Here is a 17,574-nt window from a genome sequence, read left to right as displayed (position 1 = left end):
GGTATCTTGAGTAGAAGAGGCTTCACTTCCTTTACGGCTGATTTCTTTGTGCCTTACTCGTATGCTGGCTACTCATTGTGGATCTGAAATACGTCACATATCATATAGTGCTCAGATAAAAATGAACCTTAAAGACTGGTGGCGTGTATATGTCTTTAAACAGTCCTGCTCTCTGCATGTTTGCTCGTTTAAGACAACGAGGGAATTGTGAATGAGAATGTCACTGTCACGTCTTTACAAAGTTGCGATTCATTCGCCATGAATCCTTCACAATAGCGTACTCTCTTTTTTTAATCCCTTGATGTTTACACATAAGTACTGTACTTTGGCTGGAAGTTCGTCTAACTTCGTTGCACTGCTGCCCTCTGGAGGCTTGCGTCTGCATGGCAGTGCATGGCCCCATAAGAAGCGATCGACCCGTCTGCAAATCCCCAGGCGTTAACTCCATTTTTGTTTATTTTTATTTTAGGTCCCACGCTGGGGATAGACGACACCCAACCATTCGCAGGGAGGAGGAGTTTGATGAAGACAGATTATCTGGAGAGTATTTCAGTGGAGAGGAGTTTTATGAGGATGACAGCATGCTGTCCGGAGACAGGTACCGCTCTGTTCCTGCTATTATTACACATGATTTTACCAGTCCTCACGTAAGACCAAAAGTGTTTTGTTTAAAAGGTATCAGAACAGCGACACGGAGTATGAGACTCCAAAAGGTTACCACCACCCTGACAGTTACTATGAGGACGATGAGCAGCCGCTGTACCGCGGGTCCAGGAGGTCACCAAAGAGACGGCTACTTCCTGCAACACCTCAAGGTAGAGCCAATAAATGCACCGTATTTTCGTTGTTTTCCACTGGTTGTTGTGAACCACATTTCTGTCCAGTGTGTTAGATTTTCACATTATTTTATTCTTTTATTTGGACCTTCATCTGACAACATTTTTTTTAGAGATGTGTTCCGGTGCATGTGTGTGAAAGCCATTATTTGTATTGACGCCTAGGTCTGGCGAGAATAACAGTAGTTTCCAGGCGAAGAGGGCAGAGTAAATATATGCTATAAAGTGTAAGCAGTAGGTATAAACGCTATATAATATGACACAAACCAACATTTTCATTATTCTGAAACACTGACACAGGCTTCACATCTAAATATTTTGTTTCCTTTCAACTCTCAAAAATGCACTTTTCACTGATATGTACTTTTTTTGCGGCCTGCTTTCACAACCCTGCATGCCCACGCCTGGCTCCTTCAGGTCACAGGAGGCCATCTTTCAACTTTGAGTGTCTGCGCAGACAAAGTAGCCAGGATGAGCTTCCACATCAGCGTACTGCTCTTCCCCTGCACCTTATGCAGCACCAGGTAATGGCAAGCAGCTGGAACATACTTGTATACGGTGGATACAAGTGCTCGTCTTCTTCTTCCTCAGGTAATGGCTGTAGCAGGTCTGGACTCCAGCAGAGCCCACCGTCTCTCCCCCACCCGCTCCACACGCTCCTGGGCAACACCTCCGGCCACCCCGGCAAGTAAAGACCAGTCTCCCTACTACACCCCCCTCATCCGTGTGGACCACCCTCACAGAGAAAGCATTGGCAGCAGCCAAGTCTCTGTGCGCAAGAGTTCCTGGTACACCGACGACCCTGACTTTACCCAGAGGACCTTCTCACCTGTCCACCTTCAGGTACCTCCAGAGTACCACAGCCAGTACCACCAGAAGCGAGGCAGTGCCACCAGCTTAGTGGAAGCAGTAAGTTGTGTGCCTGAGTGTTGTAAGAGTGATCTCCTTAATTTAACCAGTGCCTCTATAATCTGGATTAGATTTTTTATTTTAACGTTACGATGGATTGTGAAGTGGTGTTCCTAATGTTGAAGTTCATTTTGTTAGTCTGAACATCAGATTCGGTTTGCTTCGCTTTTTGTTTATCGCCTCCCTCCATTTCATTTTGACCTCTATACTCAGTTCAGACCGGGCCATGGCAGACGTGTCTGTTTCACATCAGAGCAGAGGTGTAATGGGTGATTCAAGCTAGTTGGTTCACATTGTTGTCATCATGTACATGGACAACACACCCCATGGGAGAAGTACTGTCTGTCACCACAGGCAGATGCAGAAGTGAAAGAGTCATTTAACCAGCATGCTTTTGGAGGCAGACTATCATTCATGCTGCGGCCATCGGTTTAATTTGAGTCCAGTGATCTCACTGTCCAACCAACTGCATAGACAGGACAGCAGCTGTCAGCAGAGGCGGGCTGAAGGTTTCCTCCTGACCAGTCCCAGCAGAGTGTGCGTGGCTGGGATGAATGAGATTTCAAAGCCTTTTCAGTGGGTGGGGCTTCTGCACATTTCTTATGTGAGTTTTGTGCAGACACATACTGATCTGTTCAATCGGAGTTCAATGTCACTTTAAAAGACCCTCGACCTTCCTCACAGTATTGCTCAATCCCACCACCTGGTGGACTACCGACTCAGATACGCTCCCTGTGGTTAGAGCAGACCTGGGCAAAGTGTGGCCTGGAGGCATATGTCTGTGTTTTTGTGGCCCTTTTGATGTCAGACTAAAACTAAAACGGATATTTTGTAATTTTTCTGCATTTTTTTTTTTGGTTCTTTCTCTTACTCATCACCACCACTCATAGCATGTTCTTGTTTGAAGACTATCATTTTCTTCTTTTTATTGGCCATTTTGTGTGTTTTTCATGTTCCTCAATATACATTGAAGGAATATTGAAAATATATTTTGAAATAAATTGCCTTTTTATCTTGACTCCCTGGTCTATAGTTATGTTGATTTATAGTCAAATGAAATACATATAAAATTAAATATTTCAATAGGTTTCATGACATACATACACATCTTAATATCTTTACTTACATTTGGTCTTTTCACGTTTATTTTGTCTTTGTTTTGATGTTGGCCCTTTGCAACAGTTACAGTTTCTAATGTGGCCCTTTATGAAATTTAATTGGAGGATTCATCATCACAATATTTCTGTGCTTAACTATAAAAATGCAACATTGTGAGTCGGACAACCACTCATTTATCTCCTCACTCGCAGGTCTTGATTTCCGAGGGGCTCGGTAGATTTGCCAAGGATCCCAAATTTGTCGCCGCCACAAAGCACGAGATCGCAGACGCCTGTGAGATGACTATAGACGAGATGGAGAGCGCCGCCAGCCACCTGCTCAATGGCGGAATGACTTCCGGAATCAACGGCGTCAACGTGTTCCCAATTCTGGCTCCGAGGGACTACGAACTGCCTGACACCACAGCCAGCTACAGCGACGAGGAACCAGAGGCAGAACCCAGAGCGCCGTACGAGGAGGACCTGGCCGATGAGATGATTTGCATCACGACTTTATAGCAGCGGCTGGATGATGCGGGAGTCCTGCACCTTGTAAATTGAAAAAATAAAAAGAAATGCATCTGACCTAAAGAAGTGCCTTTTAGACTGGAGAGAAAAGGCATATCGGATGAGAGACACCAGTCCCGTTCTTGAGTTGTTTTTTTGCTCGCCTGCAGAGGGCGTCAGAGAACAGGGTTGGCCCTGGAGTGGACAATGAGCTTCAGTCAGAAGGACAAACGCAGGAGGAAGGCCCAGTTTGCTGTGGTGGGAAAAGCTTTCAGGACGGGACCGCAGGGGTGATGACAATCAGATGTACGATGTCATTACCTCAGTCACTTTATTACGGTTTGGCACATCATGCAAGTCTTCAATGCAAGGATAAAACGGTAAAGCCCCTGGTAGTCTCATTTAGGCCCTTTGTTCTTGAACTGAAGCGAGAGCCGAGCCCCAAGTGGAGCAGTAGAGTTGCACTAGAACATGCAGGAAACCCGCATTCTAGCATCGCTCGACTTTTACACTGAGAAACACGCGTTGCTAAATGCACTGGCAAGCAGGTTGTTTTGATCTTTAGAATCGCCTGGTTACTATTTCACAGTTGATACGCTGTAAATTGTGTGATATAACTGGAGAAACTTTGTAAAGAGATATTCTATATTTTGTAATTATGTACCACTTAAGAGCAATATGGACCCTTGTGATTCCTATTAGACCAGAAACCAGAACATCACTATTGAGTATGAATTCCTGACGACGATTTGCCTTTTGAGTTCTTTGCTGTCATGCAGTATTTACTTTGCCTTTAAAAACTTAAGTTCTGCTCGTGTTTTATGCACAGATTATGCAAAAATGATTTCACAGTAATCCACATTTGAGACAGAAGCGATGAAGCTATTACATGCATGCGCAACAAATTAAAATGCATATTGCATTAAAGATTGCTGCTTTTAGTTGACTAATAGTTAAGAGAAACCTAGTCTGTCCCCTCCAAAAATTGCCTTTTCTGCAGATGTAGAGCTAAAAAAAAAAACAAAAAAAAAACCAAGTGGGTCAGGCGTATAATAAACGCGCTCTGTTAGCCGAGATGTTTGATGTGATCCCTGCTTCACCGTCAGGTTTGATGGTGACGGATCAGTGGCGGGGTCAGGACGCTGGGGAGAGGAAAAGCAATACCCCGGCCCCCCTCTTCTCTCTCAGCCTGCCTGCCTCCTGCTACAGTTATACCTCGCTAGGTAACAACATATCATTCTCACTGTGTTGTCTTTGTCACGCTGTCCCGCAGAAGAGTGTTTGAAAATACAGGGTTACTCTAGATTTATGAATTATTAAGAGGACGGTGAGGCGAGCAGATATGTATTGCTTTCATGCTGGTGTGTTTGGCCCTCATCAAAAAGACTGTTCCGGAGTGTTTTATTCGTCCGTGTATTGCTCTGTTGTTCAACTAGTTACCACCACAATGTAGGTTCTCCATTTTGTGTGCACATTGAAAGGGCTCTTTGAAATGTTTGTGAGTTAAAAAAAAATGTGTTCCAGTCCTTTTCTCAACATTAAAGGACCAATGCACATAACAGGCACATTGTACTATTCGTAGCAATTGATGAACTGAAGATATGCATTATTTTGTAAAACACTTTGAAAAAGTTGTGTTTAACTGAAGATGAAAAGACCTTACTTTTACCTCATGTCAGGGATTCCTGAAGAAAAAAAAAAAAGAAAGTTTTGTTTGGTTCGATACCAATGATATTTAAATATTAGCACATAGCTGTTTGTCTTTGCACAGGTAAATGTATAGTGCTTTGGTTTCTTCTTTTTCTAAACAGATTTGTGTATTAAAGTGAGATCATTTTGTACTTTTTTGTGACTGTGTGTGGTTCAGTGGAATCGATATTTGTCATTAACACCTCACCTTAAAATTGCGGAGATGAAGGAGAGTGAAAATATTTTCAAGGTGCACTGTTCCTCTGTACGGTCAAGAGCCACTTTACCAAAAAAAAAAAAAAGTCGGGTTGACCACTCACAATAGGTTTCCATCATTCTGTTTCATTTCCAGCTGTTGTTAATGTTTCGAAAAGAAGATCATGTAAAATATGTACAAACGTTCGGAAAGACTCATGATAGTGTTCTGTACTTGAAAGTCTTGATATTTGCTCTAAAACGTTTTTATTCAATAAACATATTTTCTTTTGGTAGCACACTGCTTTTTTTTTAACCTTAAGATTTTTGTACATTTGATTTTTATTCGTATTTATTTATTTTGCGTTATTTAAATTGATACTGTCATTTTATTTTGTATGGATCATCAGCAAATAAACTTGTGCGGACTTGCTCTTGTCGCTCTATGATGTAAACACATGACAGCGTTAAGACAAAGAGTAGACATGTTTCACAGTGACGGTTGTGAACTGATGCGCATCCAGATGGGTTCGTTTCTGGACCGACGTTCAAGACGGAGACACTTTGCTGACCGCTGGCTCCACAGTGGTCAAAGCTTCCGATGCCTCGTCCTCCACCCAGGGGTCTGCTCCACACAAGAGGAAGGGGACTGCATATTTCCTGAACTGCAGAAGAGCACAACACCCCGTTATCACCACTAGGTGGTGGTGTTGCCCGGGCGCAGACTGTACTGATCTTACATTAGTTCAGGCGGGTCAATAGCCCCACACCTCATAGAGCCTCATTTGATTGATTTTTTTTATCACTAACCATGTCCACAACGTGGTTAGTGATTTTAGCACAATATTTCAGCCAATGGCGCACATCACATGGCGCAATGGTCACAGATTCATCCATTCAGGGTGAGTTTATGGTGTGTGTAACCCACACAAGTGAGTTAAACAAGAGCTGGCCAACAAACGCTAATGATTTTAACACTGACTACAATAATAAAAATCGCCTCGCTCAAAACGCACAAAACCCCCATGATTCCTTTTTGGCCGACGTGGCTGAACTCGCGTGACATCAGTTCTAATATTGGCAGGAGGAATCTTTGTGTAGAGGTCACATTTATCATTGTAAAAAAAAGAAAATTACTCTAAAATGGATGAACATGGTTCTTTCACAGTTCAGCATGTGTTAAGGCAACAGCTCATCTTCTAGTCCATTATAGCACATAAAACTTAGATATGAAAACGCATCATGGGGCCACTTTAATTGAAAATGATGGTTCCATATAATGCATTTAACCAAATGTATTTGCTCCTTTTTCTGCACTTCTCTCAACATATGCAAGAATGTGTCTCTCTCTCTCTTCTTGTTCTATTCAGTCCATTGAAAAAGATAAATTCTGCTGCTCCATTGGCAGTTTCTACAGGAACAAAATGGAAGGAGTCTGCTCCCAACATCTGATGAAACGTCAGTAACGCATTGAACTGAACTCTCACACTGAGCGGGAGAAATGTCTGGCGACAGCACTGACCGAAGGGATTTGTCTCGTGTGTGTTTACTCTACCTGCTTGTTTAAGTAGATGTAGATGATGGGATTGTACAAGGTGCTGCTTTTGGCCAAGTAAACAGGCACCGTTCCCACAAGAGGATGAATCTTCACGCTGGGGCTAAAGACAACCAGCATGGCCAGGCCGGCATAGGGCAACCAACTGATGAGAAAAGTCAGGACCATGAGAATCACCATGGACGCCACCTTCATCTCTCCTTTGGCTGCGGCGCCTCCTTCCACGCAGGCCATCCTGGACACCTGGAAAAGAGTTGTTGGACTGAGGGAGTGGTCGCCAGGCTGGATTAAGTCCCACAACCTGGCACAAACCAATCCTTTATTTACGCTTATTTTCCACACTCGGCAGCGGTGTTACCTGGTGCAGCGTCCACATTAGTTTAGAGTACGACCCCAGGATGACGAGGAAAGGAAAAGCAAAGCAGACGGCAAAATAGGAAAGGATGTAGGAGACGTTCCGGGGGTCCCTGTTGTGCCAGTCCGGCGCGCAGGACGTCCCCACCCCCTCCAGCTCATACCTACCCCAGCCGAAGAGGGGGGGCAGGTTCCATGTCAGGGACCACAGCCACGATAGGAGGATACCTGCTGCTGCATGCTTCCTCTGGAAGGTGATCTGTCCCAAAGGCTTACACACCACAAACATCCTCTCCACTGCGATCAGAGCTACTGTGCACAAAGAGGTGATGCCTGCAACAATATAAAGGAATGAAGAAGAAAGAATGATGTATTACGATTATATATAATAATCCATAAATCTAGAGTAACCCTGTATATTATATTTTGATACTATAATTATTATAGTTATATTAATTATCGTTGCAAAAAGTTCATTTTAGAATCTTTAAACAGGACCCGTAAACTCTTTTGGACCTCACCAAATAAGGAGACTGCGAAGCCCTCCATGACGCAGCCGGTCCTCCCCAGTGAGAAGTAGCCCTGGGCGTTGTTGACCACAGACAGCAGCCCTCCGGTCATGGCCGTGCCCAGGTCTGCCACTGCCATGTTCACCAGAGCGTAGTTGAGCGGCTGCCTCAGCTGCTTGTGCATGAGGGACACGATGATCACTGTAGCGTTGAGCACGATGGCCGGAACGGTGAAAGCGGCCATGATGATGGCCAGAATGATGAAGCCTGTGCGCGACAGAGGGGGCTCCCCATTTGCGCCCAGGTAGGCTGAAGCGTTGGAGTAAATATCCACCTGCTGCATGGATGGAGTTCGGGAGTATCCCACCTCTGAAGTGTTAGAGCTGAGATGCCGTCGCGAACCTGAGTCTAAATAAGTCCCCCAGATCAGGATTTAAGAGAGTAATTCCCCTAAATGATCCCTGATCTTTCACGCCGGCCTTGATCAAAGGTCGTGTCTTAAGAACTCAGTCCAACATGTTCTCTGTCATGAAACCGAAGAGCCACAGCTCTGTTATTAGATTGGAGTCCACTGCCTTTATTCTTCTGTATTCATATTTGGACTACGTTTACGGTTAGGGGAAATACACTGTATTTCCATGAATAAACTACTTATTCATATACGCATCAGCGGAGTATTAATTCATCATTATAAAGTATTTATTAACACACTTCATATTTTACCATGGACTGGTCACAAACAGGAAATAAGCAAGTAATTTGACCATTATTGGTTATTTTATTTTGGGGTGGAGGGGATTTATGATGCAGTTTACACAGGCTTCAATGTGGTGCTCTGATCTAGTTTCTGCCCCGAGTGGAAATTAAAATCTTCATTGTTGGTTCTTCAATGTGTCTCACAACATTAAGCCCAGCCACCAGATTCCTGAGCCAAACACTCCAGAGATAGGTAATAGGAAATGTTTAGATAAGTCTTCATTGGTCCAATTGTCAAGGAGCATTAAGGAAGGAGAAGAAAAACAGTGGAAGGTGCCCATATGTTGGTCGTGATGGTTGCACACATGTAGTGAATGGAGGATCAGGTTTGGCCTGGTTGTCAAGGCGTGACTTGTGGTGTTTATATTTCTAGGACTCAGGATTTATTCATGAAAATGATGACATTCAGAGTAGCACATTTAGCCTCCCAGCTTCTTAGTGGTCTGAGAGGTTTTATCTGGTGCATCTGGCTTTAGGTTTATTAGCCAAAGACCTTTCACTGAGGTCAAGATGTTCAGCTTTTGTAACTCTGAATTAAATGGAGGGTTATTTTAAGCCTGATGTCTGGATCGCTGCGCACAGTCCTATTTCCTGTCAGTTTCCAAACCAGGATGTATTTCTCATTGCCTTTGCTTCACTCAGCAAAGGAAACTAACGTTTCAGCGGCTGGTGAGATTGAACCCCACTCACAAATAGGTGAGGTGGCGGCAGGAATTAGGGGAAGAGCAACACAACACATGTCCGACGCTTCACCTTCTAAGAGGTTTATGTCCAATCAAGTCAATCCTGAGATTACAACGCTCCGCGTGAGGAGATCCACTCCAGAAGTCAGGCACTGATTATTTAAGTGGGTCTGGAAGGACAAAGCTCTTGGAAACTTCACTGCCCTCGGTTGATTCAAGACTCTGACCCTGGCAAAACGGAACAAGGCCTTGGAGAGTGAAGAAATAATTACACTTTTCAACCTTCAATGATTTAAAACCCGAGTCTCCTTGAGGTTTCACTTGAAATGCCAAGGGAGGCGTTGAGTTTCATCTATAAAAATAATCTTCATTTAAATTTAGATTAGCTTTGAAGTTAAGTGTTTGACCACATAGTATCCTGAGTTGATTTGTATTCAATTTGTTGACAGGAACAGTGCCAATAAATGAGCCAATATTTTTGGCTAAGCTCCACATTATGTTTCCTGCAGATCAGCAATTCTTCAGGGACTGAAGAGCCCTGTTTCCTGCTGTGTTACAATCTGAGTTACCAGAAAGAGACTATTGTGTCCCACCTTTTAAAGTGACAGACGCTTTAATCCAAATTTACAAAGTATGCATTTGATCCTGAAGATGAAAACCCACAACATAAAGTGGCTCGTCTCAAATGAGAAACCGGTGCTGCCTCTTTGGTTCCAAGTAGAAGTTGTTCCTGATGTTGTGATCAAAGTATCTGCATGATCAAGCGGATCCACTGAGCAGAGTTGGTACCAAATACTCCACAATCTGTGGACCAGTCAGCGCTCAGCATGCCTGCCTCCTCTCTCCCGCACAGCTCTGACTGCAGCTACTCTTAATGGCGCTCATCCCTTCGTACCCACTGAGCTGAACTAAGTGTTTGGTCACATATGTTCCTCTGATGTGGCCCACTGACCTTCAGGCTCTGCCAAGTGACTGGCTTCAGCTTGCATCGCGTATTTGACGAAACATATTGTGAGTAGGTTTACACTCCCTCCTGCAATAGTTAGTTCGAAGACCGGGGCGGTGTGAGTTGACAGGACGGAGAGGAGACGGGATGATTTTCCCCCGTCATCCAACAGGAGCCTTATCGTCCCCTTCCAGACACGACATGCTCCTCGCAACGTTGATGTACGATGCAATTACTAAACTAATAAAAGCCTCAAGTGTGAGCAGTGTGTGTGCTTGCAGTGTGCGCTTCTTCTAACACGTGTGTGTAACGCAAGCATGGTCACCAAATTTTGTCGTATTAATATTGCCCCTCAATTGACCTCCTCTTATCGGCTAGAGCAGCACAGACCGCGGCGCTCTGCTAACCTAGGCCCAACCACGCTGCTCCCAATACTGCCAGATATCCACGTAAACCTAGGGTTAAAAACCTATCACTGAGAAAACCATTCCCTTCCATGTTCAATGAAGCGAGCTCCAACTGTGGGCTCATTTCTTTGTATGGTAATCTTCACTATCTGCAGTCGACACGACTCTGCACTTCCTCCTCCTGCCAGTCGGAAAACAATGAGGAGAAATGCACTCAGAGAGCGCAGATCTCTGCCAAGCTTCAACCATATAGTGATTTTGTATTTATGTGTCTGAATGCTCAGGTTTCTTCCCGCAATCCAAACACAGAAACAGCTGAAGGCACTCTATGCACATGAGACTTGGTTCCAGGAAATAATTCACCAGGTCTCCTCCTCCTGTAAGTACCCTTTTACCGGTGTTGACATTGTAGCGTTGCGCCACCATCGGGCACAACACCTGTTTCACTTCAATCCGGAGGGAGGTGAGCTGGGCGATGATTTCCAGGAACTATGTCAGCGCACAGCTGTGCATTTAGTCCATTTACGAGTCTGAATCATCAGTGTTGTTGGTGCAAAAGAGCGAACGGCCACTCCCAGTCCCAGGCCGTCCACCACGATGGGATAGGTCCCCCTGATGCAGGGAACTAGGCCACAACTGGACTCTCCCAGCTCCAGTCCACATGTCTTAACTGGGGCCCAACCGGGGCTCAATTGGGGTCAACTTGGGCCCTCTGTTTATATTTATGCTCAGATATACAGTAATACATTCCCAGTCTACCCCCTTAAATTCCCCTTCTAATTCCCATTATCCCCATGGAAAGTATTCAATGTAGAATATTTCCAAAATTCCCAAGATTAACTTCCCATGGATGGAAATTTACCAGAATATTCCAGAAAGTTTCCTGGGAATATGGCAGGCGTTTGCAAGCCTACGGCTAAATGATCAATGAATCGATCATACAAACAAGACGATTAACCCACTAATCTATTATTTCAAAATAGTTTGATGCAATAAAAATGATAGTATTTTTTATTTCTCTCCATTTTATTGGGGGACCCACGTGACAGCAGCCCCTGGCATCTTCGAACATGCCATCAACAGCTCTACCCAACACTAACGTTTCCATCTCACTGTACCTCGCCGACACTGCGTGCAATGACGTCATAGTGGCAGAGCCGGATTCGTGGCGGCAGCTTGAGCGCGCTAACTTTGTGCTCAGCAGCGCCACCTGCCTGCCAGTGCGCACATGTCCGGCTCGACTGCAGCTTAATGACTCCGCGGAGGTTCCTCCGCTGCGCTCCCGGCGGCGTGTGCACGCTTTCAGCGAACATCCGCAGTCTCATTAACTCCCGCAGAGCCGCTTCGGAGCGCCAAATCTGCGCAACAACCGCTGGTGAGAACTAAAGTGCAGACTCAGCGATATATCTGCTCCAACTTCTCCTCCAGTGAGCCGAGCGCCATGAGCGGAAAGCGCCGATAAATCGGACTCTGACTCACTGACCAGGTGAGTTTCCCTCCGTTTATTTTCCGTTAAAACCCGTTTGGCTTCTGCAGGAGGCTGATTCTCTTCCTCTCCATCTCCCCACCCCCGTCTCTCTCCATCCTTCCCTCCTGGATGATGGGGGAGTCCTCCCATCCAGACGCGGTGTGGTTCGGCAGCGGCGGCAGGTTCACTCGCGACCCGCGGGGTTCGGGATTAACTGGGTCGAGGATGCAGATGTTCTGGAGGCTCCCGGTCAGCAACAGCCTCCTGCTGTGGATCGTGGTCTGCCTGCATGTGGTGGGAGCTCAGCAAGGGATTCCTCTGTCAGTGTGAGTGTGAGCTGCAACTTCCTGACAGCAGGAGACGAATCGCGCTCTACGATGAGCATCTGAACTTAAAAAAAAAAAAAAGAAAACTGAGAATTTGCAGATTTATTGCACTAGTTTATTGCGCTAGAAACAGGTAGATCACCTCGACTATTTAAGTCCACATCGTAAATTGAAATCCGGTTTTATTTGAATTTAATTATCGTTATAAAAAATATTATTAATAATAATAATAATAAGGTCACGTGGCTTTGAATGATCAGAACCTTTAAATCTTAAGAAGATCTGAACCGAAATATGTTTTCGTGTTTACAGAGTTGCATAGTGTTAAGCTGAAAACTTGTATTATTTGATTCTTGAAACGATCTGCTCCTCTCATGACGTTTATCCTTGCTGTACTGGCGCAAGTGCACGTTGTAGCTTTAATTCTTCGGCAGAATTAACCTGCAATATGTTCTCCTTTTAACCAGGAAATTGAAAATGTGTGCATTAAGCATTAGTATTTATGCTATCCTCAGCTTCCCTGGTGCATGTGAGGCTCCCGTCTGTTTCAGGTATTTGCATTCACACATTGTCTTCAGGAATTTCAGCAGAGAAGTGGACTTGGTCTTCAAGTGGATCAGGTTTTATAGCATGCAGATGAAGAGTGTGATCACAACATGGATGTTGAGCAAGTGGCAGGGTGTACAGCTAGGTTGGTGTAGTAAACTAAAATGTTGAAATATCGAAGCCAATACTTGGTTCATGAGATGTCACTATAATGTAAAGTTGAAATGTCTGATATTGTAGTTTTTTGGCAGCTCTCAAAATTCCTATTAAACTATTAAGGTCGTGGATGTCCATGTAGCTCGGTGAGAATTTTGTCACTTTTCGTTGGAGCATCATTGTAAACAGGGTAGATCAAGAACAAGATGCAGCAGTTATAGTATCCTTGATTCAAAGACCAAATGATGTTTGCTTGCGAGTGATCTTGAGGACGAGTCCGAGTTAGTGCTGCAGCCTCGCCGCAAGATGGTGTGACTCCAACTTGAAGTCACCTCTGATAGACCAGATTTATGGAGCGCTTGTCTGCTTACTTGTCTGTGCACGTGTGTTTGTATATGGCTCGCTATGGAATCTTTGCCCTTGCAGTTTAAATGGCGAGTGGACATTCCAACTTTTACTGGCCAAGCCTACATTTAGTTTTGTTTGTTGGCAAAAACTGGAAGGTTTTGGAATTGAAGCAGACATTTCTATTGTCATGCTAAAAGACTAATGTCTATGGATGGTACGATCCCTTGGGAGAAAATAAACACACAAATATTGATGTGTCTATACATATATTTTTTAAATGAAATCTGACGTTATATATATCACGTGAAAGCTTTTTCAGTAGCTGTATTTTTTTGAATTCTGATGCCATTCTGGATCCACTGGTGGTGCCGCATCACTCAGGGCATCCAAACCACGTTAGCCCTTTTATGCATTTACCGCAACACTTACCCCCAAACCATTTACTCTTTCATGGTGGAAGCTTAAATAAGAGCAGAATTTATCATCGGCAGTACAAGCAGTAATCTGTCAGGCCAGTGAAGGTCAGGGCCGCTGGACCGAGACGTGACATGACGGATCATGTCGGGAGAGAAAGTAGAAAAGTGCCTGAGAAGTTGAAGCTGCTGAAAGACAATGATTCGGAGGAACCTCTTCCACATAGTGAATTAACATCCCATACTTTATGACTCATGTGTTCACTAATCTCTTTTCTGTCTTTGTCAGAGTGAAGCTGTGGGCTTCTGCGTTTGGGGGAGAGATTAAATCCATCTCTGCCAAATATTCAGGATCACAGCTACTGCAAAAGGTATTGATCCAATTTCCAGAGTGTTTTATGAGCACAACTTAGCTTTTGTCTGAGGGTCACATAGCGACACATGATGCTGGTTGTAATGTTGCGTTGGCTCCTTAATGGCTGTGGAGCTGTTCGCATCTCAGCTAAATGCTGATGCCTTATATGAAGGGAGACTCAGGTGTGTTTGCCAGAGCATGTGTGCGCGTGTGTGATGGTGAGTCTCTGTGTGTATGTGTGCTTTACACGGCCCATTAAGCACAGCTCTGAGTCCTCTCTCATCTCGTCCCTCCAGTTAACTCTCTGGAGTCAAGAGCTTCAACCTCTGGATATGAATGCGACAAGGAGACAAATTAAATAAGTCTGTGTTTGACGATGATGGGGGAGGGGGTGAAATGATGGGTGGAAGAATCAAGGGGCAAAAGAGAGTCATATCCCAGAGCTGCAGATTTGACTTTGTGACCACTTGATGGCAGAGCTGAGCAATGTTTCACGTACAGTGGGAAAGACAGGAATGTGGTTCTGTACAGCAGGAGCAGAGAGTGTGAAGAAAACAGCTGCTCTGTGTCTGTTCTGCCGTGGAAGGTGTGTGTGGATAAAAGTAGACATGTCTTATGGTGAGCGTTAACAAAAACAAAATACAAAAAATATTATTTTCTAAATCACAGATTAATATGCATGTAATGTGTATAATAAAATATAATAATAATTCTGATATTGCAGGGACTAAACAGGGGTTTTATGTGAGGGAAACAGAAGTTAAAAGTACATACCTGTATTGATGTTGATTTACGTCACTTCCACATTCCGGGCGCTTGACAGCTGAATGTCTATTTTCGACGTCGAACTTCGGCGATTATAATGCTTCAGTATATACATATAATTATGGTATATAATCGGAACGGAATACAAACATTAAAGTCCTTCAAAATTTATGTAATGCGATAAACGCCTGCACTTTGAAAATACGAAACGCGGTAGCGTTACTAAAATCAAAAGTTTACTTCCGGCAATTTCCGGCGATTGGCCTGAGAATATTGGTCAAGTTGTCCAAATTGGTTTGTTTAGTCCTTCAAGAACACGCTGATACATCAACTAGGTTCGTTAATCTTTTTTATTTTTGTTAAGTTGTAAGCGTTTCCGTGGTTAGCTGAGGGCTAAACCAGTGTTCGCCCTCAGGCGCTATTTGCTAACTAAGTACTTGGCAAAACAAACTAGCTTACGTGCTATATTGTCGTTATGCTTGGTGGAATTATTTCAAACGAATGTTGAGCTGATTATCTTTACCTTAAGTACATGCCAGTAGAACTCATTCAACTGTCTTCAAATTTCTGTACTTTATCTATTTAAAGTCTGTTGTAAATATGCTGTTGTGTGTGTGAGCTGATATTCTCGATTATCAACTGAATCACAATGATGCATAAGACATTTCAGTGCCTCCGGTTTATTTTTGTTCTTGTGAATTTTACGTCCCACGAATGCCTTTTTAATGTTGCATAAAGGCAAAAACAAATGGGAGAGCGATGGTCTCTGTATTTTGATGGTTTTTGCTCTTTAATAGTGTGTTGCCAGAAGCTGTTTATGCTGTCTGCTCTGCTAAATATTGATCATGTATGTGATGAATGCGTATCCGTGGAGAGACACTCGCTCATCAGAATTAAAATCTGCATATGTTCTCATAGAAAGATGAGAAGATGAATGTGAATAAACAGGACTTGTTTTTTTCTGCAGGAGCTTTGGGCCATCACTGCACCACGTCCAGGGACCAACGTCAGTTCAGAGGCCACTGCCTCCGTGAAAATCACCAGCAGGATTACTTCCAAAATCTCTCCGTCTTGTCCCGGTGAATGGGGGGAAATTGGACCCAGGGGGCCTCGCAGATATGGGGAAAGCATTCAAACGGCGTTCAAACGGAGGCTGCAGGCCCCAAACCTGGGGCAGCCTTGCCCAGAGGTGATCTCCTCCCTTTTGCTGTAGTTTTTGGCGAGTGCAGGCACTTGGTGTTACACAAAGTTGCCCTTCAAATTCTGCAGATTTGTGCCCGCTTTTGTGTGTGTAAGCACTTGTGTTGCTGTTCATGGATGCATGTCCACAGAGAGCGAGTCAGCACAAAGCACTGAGCTCCGAGGGAAGCAAAGGGTCGTTAGTGGCTGCTCATTAAGGCTGATCATTAGATGCTTTTATGGTGAATTACCCCTTTTCACTTCAAGTTCGGTGAAAAAGCAAAACTCTGCAGCCACCACTGGGCAGACCTCAGTCTCGCTGATCAATAATCGTGATCAAGGCGTGTGATGGATGGGACTCGATGACTGAAGGAGTATGAGGGTGGAGTGGGGAGGGCGGGGTTAGGGTCGAGGTGGTGAGGCGAGGAGGAGGACAGGCGTGAAATGAACTGTTCTGCTCCAGTGAAAGCACACACTCTTCCTTTCACTGTGTAATTTGTCGCCTCATGTACTGGTGCGCCTCTGTTTCTGTGTCCACATAACGCGCGATGTGCTCCACTGTGTACTTCCGCTCTTTATTGTTAGATAAGGGTCTTGTGTGATACGGTTCAGCGCACGGCATGAGAGGATCTGTTTGTTGATATTTTGGGTGAATGTGACACGCAGGTGAGAGATTATGTAATGCTACAATCTTTGACTGGCTCTGTTCCTTTGTACCTCCGGAGGTCCCGTACGTCCCGCAGCATCAGCACAATGTGGGGTGTAGTTCATTACCCAGAATCACCCGGGCCTGACACGTTATTATCTTTCTCCTGTGCTCAGACTCCATTTCAATTACCTTTTTACCATGCAGAGGCTTTGCTCACGACTTCAACTCCTTCGGCCACCCAACTTGTCCATCGCTGTCAAAAAGGAGGACACAGACAGAGACCATCAATCATCGGGTGTTGCAGTTTATGAGCGCCATCTACGTGTGGCGTCCTACAGCTTGTCACTGTAAAGGAGCATCATCCATGTTAAACGCCTCACCACTGCACTGCAACACCAGCACTGCACTGCCGCACACACACATTTTTGTATTTCTATTGTGAGGTTTCTTATTGCCATCACCCTTTCCCCAGCCTCTCACTCTAAACCTAACCATCCAAAACAAATAGATAACTCGAACCAGGACTCTGAACCAAACTAAAACTTGATTATAATGACCCCGTTATTTTTGAAGTCTTCATCCTCAAACTGAGTCTTAACCACGTGGGGTCCAGCCAAATGGTCCTCACAAGGATAGTGTTTTGTGAAGAATCGGCCCCCCATACACACACACACACACACACACACACACACACACACGTACACACAATTAAACCCATTTCATTTCCTCTTGCGTTTTTTTTTTCCAAGAACAAACACCCTAGTGTTGTGGAATATAATAAAGGTTTAATGTTTCTGTTTGTTGCAGTGCACTTTTTGAGGGTGTATGTCCATGAATGTTAACAAACTGAAGCTGGCTCCAACAAAGGCGTGTAAAAAGTCCCAAATGCAGCTGCCTGTTTTGTGTTTTATACTAAGTAAACCCAT

The 17,574-nt window shown here is 44.4% G+C and overlaps 3 protein-coding genes across 16 annotated transcripts in view; 2 read left to right on the top strand and 1 right to left on the bottom strand.

Annotated features, from left to right (window-relative positions):
• The window catches only part of cacna1da (calcium channel, voltage-dependent, L type, alpha 1D subunit, a), a 47,727-nt gene extending 42,195 nt beyond the window's left edge, over window positions 1-5,532 (top strand). For all 11 annotated transcript variants that reach the window (XM_053869038.1, XM_053869041.1, XM_053869039.1 and 8 more), the window contains 5 exons: window positions 470-598; window positions 676-815; window positions 1,254-1,360; window positions 1,428-1,745; window positions 3,056-5,532. In XM_053869038.1, the coding sequence (XP_053725013.1) occupies window positions 470-598; window positions 676-815; window positions 1,254-1,360; window positions 1,428-1,745; window positions 3,056-3,361 (1,000 nt within the window). In that variant the 3' untranslated portion in view covers window positions 3,362-5,532. The remainder of the gene's footprint in view (window positions 1-469; window positions 599-675; window positions 816-1,253; window positions 1,361-1,427; window positions 1,746-3,055) is intronic.
• Window positions 5,533-5,781: 249 nt separating this feature from the next.
• On the bottom strand, window positions 5,782-7,994 carry LOC128760399 (parapinopsin-like). The gene is made up of 4 exons (XM_053867794.1): window positions 7,664-7,994; window positions 7,147-7,475; window positions 6,789-7,031; window positions 5,782-5,898 (listed from the first exon to the last, which is right to left on the bottom strand). The coding sequence occupies exons 1-4, from the start codon at window positions 7,992-7,994 to the stop codon at window positions 5,782-5,784; spliced, it is 1,020 nt and encodes a 339-aa protein (XP_053723769.1).
• Window positions 7,995-11,796: 3,802 nt separating this feature from the next.
• Window positions 11,797-17,574, top strand: part of cacna2d3 (calcium channel, voltage dependent, alpha2/delta subunit 3) — a 29,871-nt gene continuing 24,093 nt past the window's right edge. Inside the window, exons 1-4 of one of the 4 annotated variants that reach the window (XM_053868883.1) lie at window positions 11,797-11,929; window positions 12,066-12,237; window positions 13,990-14,071; window positions 15,788-16,009. In XM_053868883.1, coding sequence (XP_053724858.1) covers window positions 12,137-12,237; window positions 13,990-14,071; window positions 15,788-16,009 — 405 coding nt within the window. In that variant the 5' untranslated portion in view covers window positions 11,797-11,929; window positions 12,066-12,136. Of the gene's footprint in view, window positions 11,930-12,065; window positions 12,238-13,989; window positions 14,072-14,571; window positions 14,642-14,933; window positions 15,156-15,787; window positions 16,010-17,574 lie in introns of those variants that run through there. The other 3 variants (XM_053868885.1, XM_053868887.1, XM_053868884.1) reach the window with 3 other exon arrangements.

The sequence above is a fragment of the Synchiropus splendidus genome, chromosome 6 (assembly GCF_027744825.2).
Source record: "Synchiropus splendidus isolate RoL2022-P1 chromosome 6, RoL_Sspl_1.0, whole genome shotgun sequence".
Lineage (NCBI taxonomy): Eukaryota > Metazoa > Chordata > Actinopteri > Syngnathiformes > Callionymidae > Synchiropus > Synchiropus splendidus.
The sequence above is the reverse complement of the archived record's forward strand: the minus strand, read 5'-3'. Positions and strand labels throughout refer to the sequence as shown.